This window comes from Felis catus, chromosome B3 (genome assembly GCF_018350175.1).
Source record: "Felis catus isolate Fca126 chromosome B3, F.catus_Fca126_mat1.0, whole genome shotgun sequence".
NCBI lineage: Eukaryota > Metazoa > Chordata > Mammalia > Carnivora > Felidae > Felis > Felis catus.
In genome coordinates, this window is record NC_058373.1 from 146,084,783 (window position 1) to 146,094,694 (window position 9,912).

The window sequence follows — 9,912 nt, forward strand, 5'->3', positions numbered from 1 at the left end:
GTACCGACCCCAACCTACGCTCGACCTATCACGCGCCGTGTCCACTCTAGCCCCGCCCCCGCCCTACCCCCCGGCCTATCCCGCGCCGCGCTGTAGCCCCGCCCCGCCCTCGTCCCCGACCTATCCTGCGGCGGGCTCGAGCCCCGCCCCCGCCCTCACCCCCGGCGTTTCGCGCGCAGCTGGGTCCCGTCCCCGCCCTCGCCCCGAACCTATCCCGCGCCGTCCTGCTTTCGAGCCCCGCCCCACCCATGCCTCTATCCTATCCCGCGCCGCGCTGCGTTGGCGCGCGGCTGTGACGACACGGGTCGCGGCTAGGCGCGCGGCTGAGCTGCGCAGCCCCGGGCCCGCGGCCATGCCCAAGCGGGGCTGTACCTTCGCGGACGCGGCCCCGCTGCAGCTGAAGGTCCGCGTTGGCCAGAGGGAGCTGAGCCGCGGCGTATGCGCCGAACGGTACTCGCGGGAGATCTTCGGTGAGTGCCGGGTGGGCTTCCCGCACGCGGGAGCCTGGGAGGTGGTCTCCGCAGGCCGCGCCCCCCGAGAGCTGCGAGGCTGCGGGACCAGCAGTCCAGCCGGGCTTCGGGAGCGGTGAGCGGGGCATGAAGGGTCGCACGGTCACCTGCGCCGACCCCAGGCCGCAGGAGGCGTGCCTGCCCCTCCCTCCCTGCCTCCCCTAACGGGCGGCCTGCGGGCGGTGCTGCCTCGGGGCTCTGTCCTCCCGGGAGACCCCGGGTTGGGCCAGTAACTAACCCCGACCGGGTTAACCCCCGCATCTCTCGGGCCCAGCAGGAGGTGGGGAGGTGCCCTGACCCGGGTGGGGTAAGCAGGCCTGAGTGCGCATCCTAACTCGAGAGCTGTCTGTGGAGCGCGCCGCCCCTGCCCTCCACCGCGCGGGAGACCCCGCCTTTTGGGAGCTTCCCGGCCCAGTGTGGGGAGGACTCTCCGGAGGTGATTTGGGCGGGCACCGGTCGCTGCAGGACCAGCTGCAGGGGTGTCCGAGGGCTCGTGCGGGGTGGGTGGGAGCTAGGTAGGCGGAGAGGAAGGGGAAAGGGATTCCGGGCAGAGGGACTCACGTGCAAAGGCCAGGAAGCAGGAGCGTGCTGGAATCCAGGTCCCGGTGAGATGTGAGGGCGGCGAGCTGTAGGCCTTCTCATCTGGCTTCCTCGTGCATGGTTCTTGGTGCATTGACACGATGGCTCTTCGGTTTGGGGCGGTTAATACCCTGAGGCCGCTCCAGAGTGGAGCTCACCTCACCTAGTGGTGGGGGCCCAGAGATTATACCCTTAGAGCAGTGAGGGTTTGCAACCAAGCGGAGCCGCTGTGCCTGAGGGATGTGGGGGAGAGCCCACCTGGGAGACGCGGTTCCTGTCCTCCTGCCGCCGCCCCAGCCACCACCCTGCTGTCAGCAGTCCTTCTGCCCTTTCCTTCGCGCACACTCGGGTGGCCAACGAAACTGCTTTCTGAGGCCAAGTCAGTCTGGCTTACCCTCTCCCTCGACCCCCGGGGCCTGCCATAATTAAGGACCAGGCGCCCAGTTTGAATTCATGCGCAGCAAATTCCAGCCCAGACTGTCGCCCTAACCCCTTACCTTGAATGAACCACAAGCCTTGGAAAACCGGTCACTTCCTGACACTCCCCCTTTCCCCAGGATAAGGCGAGGCAGGGGCTGGAGGAGGAGGAGCTGGGTGTGGCAGGGGTCATCTGAGTTACCCAGCAATTGTCCTCCCATCAGTACCACGTAGAGCCAACAGCTTCCAGCATCTCCACGCTGGCTCTGTTGGGACGAGGCAGAAAACCTCAGATAAGGCGTTTTGGGGGCTGGAGGTGGACGTCTGCTCTCATGCAAGCCCCTGGATGACTGATGTGTGGCCTGAGGCAAAGCCACTGCTGCGGAGCTGAGCACCTACTTTGGCTCCAGGGGCGGGGTGTCTAGGGCTCACGGAGGTCTGGGAAGTCCTGGGGCGCCTGTGTCAGAGCTGGTTGCTGCTCTGTGTTCTGCCGGCGGCTCCACAGTAGGTGGAGGGGGGCACACTGGCCAGGGCTGTGAGTTAGTGACCTGAGGGGCAGGGCTTCCTCTGTGCCATACACCACCGACTCGTGGGGTGCTCGCGGGGTCTGGAGGGGAGAAACTGCGGTGATGCGAGGCCACACGTCAAGAGAGCCATGTGGAAGATCAGGAGAGGGAGCCTGGGTAGGGCTGCATGGTCCAGAACCTTCCTGGAGGAGGTGGCCCAGAGCTCGGGTAAGGAAAGGCCAGCAGCGAGCAGCATGGGCTGGGGGCGACCGGATGACAGGACACAGAGGAGGCCTGGCCACAGCCGGCTCGGAGGACAGGGTGGCCGGGCCAGGGTTTCCACGCCACAGGGGTGTGGACGCCGGGACTGATTTGTCTTCCCCAGAGAAAACCAAGCAGCTCCTTTTTCGAGGGGCCCAGGCCTATATGGACCACTTGTGGGAGGAAGGCTGTGCCATCGTTGACCTGCCAGAGTCCCCGAAGCCTGGCCCCACAGAGGCCCTTGGGACCCCCCGTGGGCAGATGCTGATCGGACCGGATGGCCGACTGACCAGGAGCCGAGCCCAGGCCTCCGAAGCTGGTGAGTGAGGCCAGCAGCTGGCACTTCCGGCCCCGCGCGGAGGATGGATGTGGAGGCGTGTTGCCCTTCATTCCTGCTGCCGTCTGCCGGGGAGCTCTTCCGTTCCTGGGCAGGCGGGAGCTGGGGAGCCCAGAAGGCTCCTGACGTCAGGAGGCTCTGCCCTCCCCCAACCCCGACATCCAAGCCCTGGGTTTTGAAGCAGCCTCTGGCTGGGGGTCAGGAGATGAGTGGAAACCCTCTTGGCGTCCTGCCTGCTTTCCATCTGGGCGGGAGCAGCTCAGACCACCGCCCTCGTTGCGGAGTAGATACCACAGTCCTTGCCCCCCCCCCCCCCTCGCCCCCAGGCCCGGAGCGCAGCCTTTGCTAAGCAGTGGTGCACGGGCCACGCTTTGGGACACCGGGGCTAGGATCACGAGACAAAGGCCACAAGAGTTCTGATACGAGCCACCAGGGGGAGAACTGCTCCTTCCCGCTCTGACTTGGAGATGGCAGAACGGACGGGGACGGGGTGGCGGAAGCCGGCCTCTTACGTGCCCCTGGGCTCCTGGGGTCTCCCGAGTGAACGAGGGTCTGTGGGCCGTGCTTTCTTGTAGGTGGTCAGGAGGACCCCTGGTAGGGGGCAGGTCAGGTGCAGGGAGTCAGGTCAGCCCTCTGTCCACGGGTCGGGGAGGCGGGGCCCCGCAGCCGCCGCAGGGCTGACGGCGGCGTCTCTTCCTCACAGACCCGTCCGGGGCAGCGACCAGGGCCTGCTCCTCCTGCGTGCGAGCCGTGGACGGGAAGGCGGCGTGTGGCCAGTGTGAGCGCGCCCTGTGTGGGCGGTGCGTGCGAATCTGCTGCAGCTGCGGGGCCGTGGCCTGCGCGCTGTGCGCCCTTGTGGAGTAAGTGACCGACCGCAGGGCCTGAGCAGGTGCCAGGTGCCGGAGCGTCCCGGTCCAGCGGGGGGGCGGGCAGTGGGAGGGGCCCCGCGTGGCCTTGCTTCTCGGGATGCCGCGGTGCCCACGGATGCTTCACTGCTCTCGCCTTTTTCTGAAGACCGATCTTTTCTCGAGGAAATCCAGGTCACGTCGGCCGCCAGTCCCGCCCTTTGCTCTGGGTCTGCTGTCTCAGTCACTTCGTGATTTGATCTCTCGAGGTCTGGTGTCGGGACTGTCGACGTGGTTTTTCCCGGCAGGGTGCTCGCCGTTGGTGGAGGCAGGTGGGGGCAGGCGCAGGTCCGTTCGCGGGTCTGCGCGTGGCTGGTTGCGGGCTGCCAGAGCCCCAGGGGAGCTTTTGCTTCCTGCGCTACTTGAGCGTGCGTCTGCCTCAGCTCGCTGGATCCCGTGCGGGCTTGGGCAGCGCTGGGTCCCAGTCCCACCCCCGCACCACTGTTGGCTGGCCGGGCGGGGGTGAACGGGGCCCTGTAAGAAAGACGAGGCCCTCATGCAGACTCGGAGCCGGTTGTGTCGACCTCCAACCAGCTTAGTCCCGACAGTCTTTAGAACCAACCATGGGAAGCAGACACCCAGCTCTGGTGGGCCCGCCGGCAAGCCCTGGCGAGCCCCGGAGAGCGGGGGCAGGGGTGCAGCCCGGAGTGAGGGTGGGGGACTGGGAGCTCTGTGCTGTGCAGTTTGGGCACATTGTGCACGTGGCGTGTCTTTGCTTTGTTTTTGCCGGTTTCTTCTCTTCATATTCACGGGCAGACCGAGGGGGGCCAGGCCCTTCCGGTGTCCCCCGCTTACCTCCTCACCTGCGGGGGGGCTGAGCACAGAAGGGCAGGCGAGGGAGACAGAGAGTTGCCGGGAGCCCTCCTCCCTGCAGCCCCGTGAGCAGGAACCTTCTGCCCGACAGCATCATCCTGGCCTTTACTTCCTGCTCTTCCCCCCGCCCCCACCCCGCCCCTTACCTACAGAAGTCACCTGTGATGGGGGCGGCCACACGCCCATCTCTGAGCCCAAACGGGGTGGGTTCCTGCCCCATTGTACCAGTGACTTGCTCCGGGTCACAAGGCCAAAGCGGCATCCCCAGGTTTAGAAGCCAGGCCGTGGCCTCGTAGCCCCTCCCCTTCAGGTGCCCCTCCTCCCCTTCAGGTGCCCCTCCTCCCCTGCAGGTGCCCTGCTCCCCTGAAGGTGCCCCCCCCCCGCAGGTGTCCCCTCCCCCCAAGGTGGGTTCCGTGCCAAGGCTCTGCTCTCACTAAAATGCAGCCCGGTGGGCCACGCATGGCCACCTTGGGGCCCATGGCTCCTGGCTCGCCCGTGGGCCACAGGCTCACCGTCCTCCCTGCCAGCGGCTGGGCAGCTCCGACTTCTCGCATCTCCGACGAAAACGGGTTTCCTTGGGCGTTCTGTAACGTGCTGCCAATTCCTTGTCCTTTTGGCGTCTCTCCTGATGAATTTCCCCTGCGATTCGCTGAGCCACTGTGGTCCAGTAAACCCTGCCTGGAGACTGGGAGATCTCTGGGGTGGGGCGGGGGCCGCAGATGGGCCCGTCAGCAGTTCTCACGCCCCGTTGGCCGGAGGTCCGAGGTCGGGCGTCGGCGGGACTGCCTCTTCCCGAGGCTAAGGAAGGCCGGCTCCGGGCCCCCTCTGGCCGCCCCCCCCCTCCCCCCCCGTGGCTGTGGGCGCACTTCGGGGTTCCCCTGTGGCCTCACGTGGTCTTCCTCCGGGGATGCCGGCCGTGCGGGGTGAGGGACCTCGTGTTAAGTAGTTCTGTATGCGGCTCACGGCCCTGTGTCCAGATGAGGTCGAGGGACTGGGGGGTCAGCCTGGGGACTCAGCTCAGCCCCTCAAAACGGTTCTTCTCTCTTCCCCATGATGCTGCAGCTGTGGCGACGTTCAGGAGACGGTGCTCTGTGCCAGCTGCGCCACGTTCGAGGCCTGAGGGCCGGGAGCGGACGACAGCCTTCCTGGACGGCCGCGCCAGTGGCGACGCCGAGGGACCCTGGGGGGCGGGGGTGTCTATTTTATATTTTGTACTGAGGGCAGAAGCGAATAAACCCCTTTATATTTGGACCAGAGGACTCGCTGAACAGTTCTGGGGTGTGGCCTTCTGGAGACCTCTGCGCCTGCTCCCCCGTCTTGTACGTGGGAAACGGGCGTCCAGAGTCTGCTATTTCCAGCCCTTCCAGCCAGCAGTGGTGAGAGAGGACGGACTCTACAGTTCGCGGCCACGGTGCCAGAGCGGCTCAGGGTTGGCGTCCTAGACTGTCCCTCACGTGCCCCCATCTGGGTGCCCGCGTGGTCGGGGCTCCCGGTGACCTGACAGTCCCTGCTCTCTGGGAGTGATGGCCGGGCAGTCCTCATGTCGGAGGCAGCCGATAGGAGCAGCGGGGCGGCTGGACCAGCAGGCTGTGGGTCTCCGTCACCTGGAGCCTCCACCCTGGTCCCCACACTCGAGGCTTCCCTGCCGTCAGACTCCGCATCCTAGACGGAGTCTAGGGGGTGGACGGGGGCGGGGGGGGGGGGGGTGGGTAGGGGACGGCGGGGTGACGGGCTGGAGCCGGGCCCAGGGTGTGGTTTGCTATGTCGGGTCATCATAGAAGCCACTGAAGCGGAGACAGGGAGGCCACCTAGAGGGGGGTGGCGGGCACCCGGGGCCTTCCTGAACCCATACTGTTCCAAGGCCTTCCGGCTCAGGGGCCTGGGGCTCTGGCTAACCGGCAGGCTGCGCCCTGAGCAGCAGACACGGCCATCCTCGACCTGGGACTTCCTCGCGTCCAGCTTCCTGCTGAGGCTGCAGGCCGTGACCCCAGTAAGCAGGACATCGTGCTGGTCATTTGGGGAATGCAGATCAAAACCACCTCACACCTGTCGGATGGCCGTTATCAAGACAAAAAGCAAGTGTTGGCGAGGATGTGGAGACAATGGGTCCCCGTGCACCGTATGGGAGCGTAAGGTGGCGTGGCCGTTGCAGAAGCAGCCCGCGGTTCCTCGGAAAGTCAGAGTCAACTGCCGTGTGGTGAGCAGCCCCACTGCTGGGTGACAGTGAAAGAAGGAACCTGAAGGCGCCGGCACGTCCCCCTGCTCCCCACGGCACGGCTCACGGGATCCAGAGGGAGGCCACCCGCGTGCTCCCCGACCGTTGGGCGGATGGACACTGCAGCCCGTCCGCGTGACAGGGTCCTTGTAAAGGGGGGGGGGGGGGCGTCCTGCCCCTGCTGCAGCGTGGACGGACCGTGAGGACACGGTGCTCAGTGACGTCAGCCGGCCCTGAGAGGGCAGATCGCTTATGACCCCTCTCGTGCCGTCCGTACACACAGTGGGATGGGGGCGCCAGGGGCCGTGGGGGGGAAGGGGTGTCCGTGTTTCATGGGGACGGAGTTTCAGTTGTGAAGATGGGTGGGGGGTGGTGAGGGGTGCACGACACCGTGGGCCCACGTGGTGCCATTGACGGCGCTTCAGAGTGTGACAAGTGTGTGTGCTACCAGTAGAAAGACCATAAAGCCTTGGTTGACGAGCATAATTCGTTCCGGAAACATGCTTGTTATCCAAAGCACCTGCATCGCAAAGCGAATTTCCCCATAAGAAATACCGGGAACTCAGATGACTCGTTGTACAACCCAAATATATTCATATAAAAATGGTTACGGTGCTGTAATACAACATAATAAAATGCAGATTACAAAGCTGAATTAACTTGCCCTTTGAAAACCCTCCTGGCTGGTGTGAGGGGCACAAGAGAGGAGGGTTGCTGTGTAGGACGACTTTTATCACTGACGGAATCATTGCTCTCTGTTGGCTCCATGGAATCTTCCGTGCAACTTCAACAAGGAACCTGTCCGATGACCTAGAATGAAGCAAAGCGTTCCTGAGCTCCCTCTTGGATGGAAAAGCAAAGGACGGTCCAGAGGTGCTTTGAAGGGACAAAAATACACCAGTGCCAGTTGTGGGCACCTTCCAACGTCCTGAAAAATCACTGATTTCTTCCAAACACCGCGGCCTGAGACCGAGCGTCTGAGCATGGGAGATGATCACCCACAATCCCACAGCGAGTGAGCAAGAGAGAGAGAACTATTGGCCAGTTGTGATCATGTGACATCTGGCGGCACGTACTGCTCATATCTCAGGACGCCACTCGTGTGTCAAGTTAAAATTTATCAGAGGAACGCCTGGGTGGCTCAGGTGGTTGAGTGTCTTGACTTCGGCTCAGGTCATGAACTCACGGCTCGCGAGTTCGAGCCCCGCGTCGGGCTCTGTGCTGACGGCTCGGAGCCTGGAGCCTGCTTCGGATTCAGTGTCTCTCTCTCTCTCTGCCCCTCCCCTGCTTGTGCTGTCTCAAAAGTAAATAAACGTTAATTTTTTTTTTAATTTATCAGAAATGTTTGCTTGTCTTGTGCTAGACACAGAATGAGCTTCTCACAGTCCAAGGTGTTTCTGTGTTTAGAATGTCCAAGCCCTCGACTGCCGAAAGCAGAAGTCACGGCGGGTTTGTGGACGTGGCACGGGACGGCCGCACAGGGCTGGGAGACGCCGCCCTGTCCCCATGCCAGGGGTGCTCTGGCAGCACTGAAGGCGGACCGGGAAGTTGTCGGTGTGCACGGTCCATGTGCACGTCGGTCCTTGAGCAGCCGGGCCGTGGCACGACGTGCCACTTGGTATCGTGGGCTGGATCCGTGGCGGAAAGGGAACGTTAAAGAAAACTGGAAAAACAAGCCACTGACGGAGATAAAATGGATGTTAACACGAGTCCTTTAATCCAAAATAAGGTGGGGAAAGACGGAGGAGGGAACACAGGAAAAGGGCAAGAGGGTTTGTAAGCCCAGCCCGCTGACAGCGGTCTGTGTGTGAGCACTGGGAAGGCCTCAGTCAAGGCCGGACGTGGTCAGATTGTCCAGCACACGACCGGGCAGCAAGACGCCGGCCTGCCGCCTGCAGACACTCCCTCTGAGCGTAAAGACGGGGAACCGAAAGGAGCAAGAGAGACGCCGTCTCTGAGCACGCGTCCCTGCTGGCAGCTCCTGGAGGGCCCCCCCCCCCCCCGCCCCGCCCAAGTCTGCAGGGCAGGCCGCGGAGCCAGACCCCAGGTCCCCAGCCGCTGCCAGCCAGGCCTGCGGCCGACTTAGCTCGTTCCACACGGTGGCCAGGACGTGGGACATGGGACACGAGAGGGCATCGTGCCTCGCCCTCCATCCTAAGTGTCCGTCCCCTCGTGTCCCCCACTCTCCCCCCTGCCCCCGCAAGTTCAGGGTGTCCGTTCATTCCTCGGCCCCACCCACCCAGGATGCTATGTCCGTGCCCGTGACCTTAAAGCCCCTCCTGGGACCAGAGGCACCCACAGCGCCCGTGGGGAGGGCAGGCCCGCCTGATGACCACGCTGTACTGATTCCAGGCGCTTCCTGCGCTCTCCACCACAGCCGTCACCTGCGGTCATGCGGTCACTGCACCGCTGGCTCAGGGTTTGAGGAGAACAGAAGGGCGTCCCCGTATTTTCTGGTTTCTACAATGGACAGTTTTTTCCTTAAGATCTGCGTAAAATTTAACTATCTTGAGTGTTAAGTGTGCAGTTCAGTGGTGGGAAATATGCTCACGTTGTTGTGGGCCCTCACCACCACCTGTCCTGTAAATCTCCCCCCGCCCCCAGCCCCTGGCACCCCCTTCTACTTTGTGAATCGGACTCCTCTGGGGACCTCGTGTGAGTGGCCACACTGTGTGGGTCCTTTGGGGACTGGGTCGTTGTGCTCGGCGACATGTCCTCAAGGCCCATCTGTGCTGTGGCAGGAGCCAAGATGCCCTTAAGGCTGAGTAATACTCCTGTGCACGGACAGACCACGCTTCGCTTCCCCATGTCCACAGACGGACACTCGGGTTCCGTGACGGTCTGGCTACTGCAGCTCATGCAATGAACACGGGTGAAAGTACCTGTGTTCAGTCCTTTCGGGGACAGACCCAGAGGCGGGGCTGCCGGGCCCGATCTCTTGAGCCGCCGTGCTGTTCTCAGCAGCCCCGTCCTCGTACGTCCCCACCAGCAGCGCCCCGGGCTCTGGTCTGACGCACGTGTCCCTACGCACACCTTCTGCACGTCTCTTACCGCTTAGGATGTGATGTCTGGTGTGTGTGTGGGTCCCCAGACAAGCCGTTGTGTTGTGCCCCGCGGCCCGTGCCAACGGAGGTGGTGAGGCGTTACTGGGGGCTGCTCCAGACGTGCCCCCGGCAGAAGGGGATGGCCGCCCCGCCGGGGTCACCGTGGACTCTGGACAGGGAGGTGCTCTCTCCCCCTTCGCCAGGCCCACGCACCAGGACCTACACGTGTCCCGGCGGCCCGGCCACACCCGCAGGCTTGAATCCACCGGAGAGGAGGCCGAGGACCCCAGGCGCCCGGCAGCCCTGCCCTATTCCGTTCCTTGCCG

At 63.9% G+C, this 9,912-nt stretch overlaps 1 protein-coding gene across 4 annotated transcripts; it reads left to right on the forward strand.

The window, feature by feature from the left end:
- Positions 1–285: 285 nt before the first annotated feature.
- SIVA1 (SIVA1 apoptosis inducing factor) lies at positions 286–6,002 on the forward strand. Of its 4 annotated transcripts, none has more exons than XM_045060624.1 (5): positions 286–470; positions 2,397–2,591; positions 3,313–3,469; positions 3,641–3,786; positions 5,390–6,002. In XM_045060624.1, the coding sequence occupies exons 1-5, from the start codon at positions 353–355 to the stop codon at positions 5,767–5,769; spliced, it is 996 nt and encodes a 331-aa protein (XP_044916559.1). In that variant the 5' UTR covers positions 286–352; the 3' UTR covers positions 5,770–6,002. The 4 variants fall into 4 exon arrangements, with proteins under 4 accessions (XP_044916559.1, XP_019689280.1, XP_006933219.1 ...); XM_006933157.5 differs by having other exon boundaries at positions 292–470; positions 3,724–3,786; positions 5,390–5,578; XM_003988018.5 differs by lacking the exon at positions 3,641–3,786 and having other exon boundaries at positions 296–470; positions 5,390–5,578.
- Positions 6,003–9,912: the final 3,910 nt, after the last annotated feature.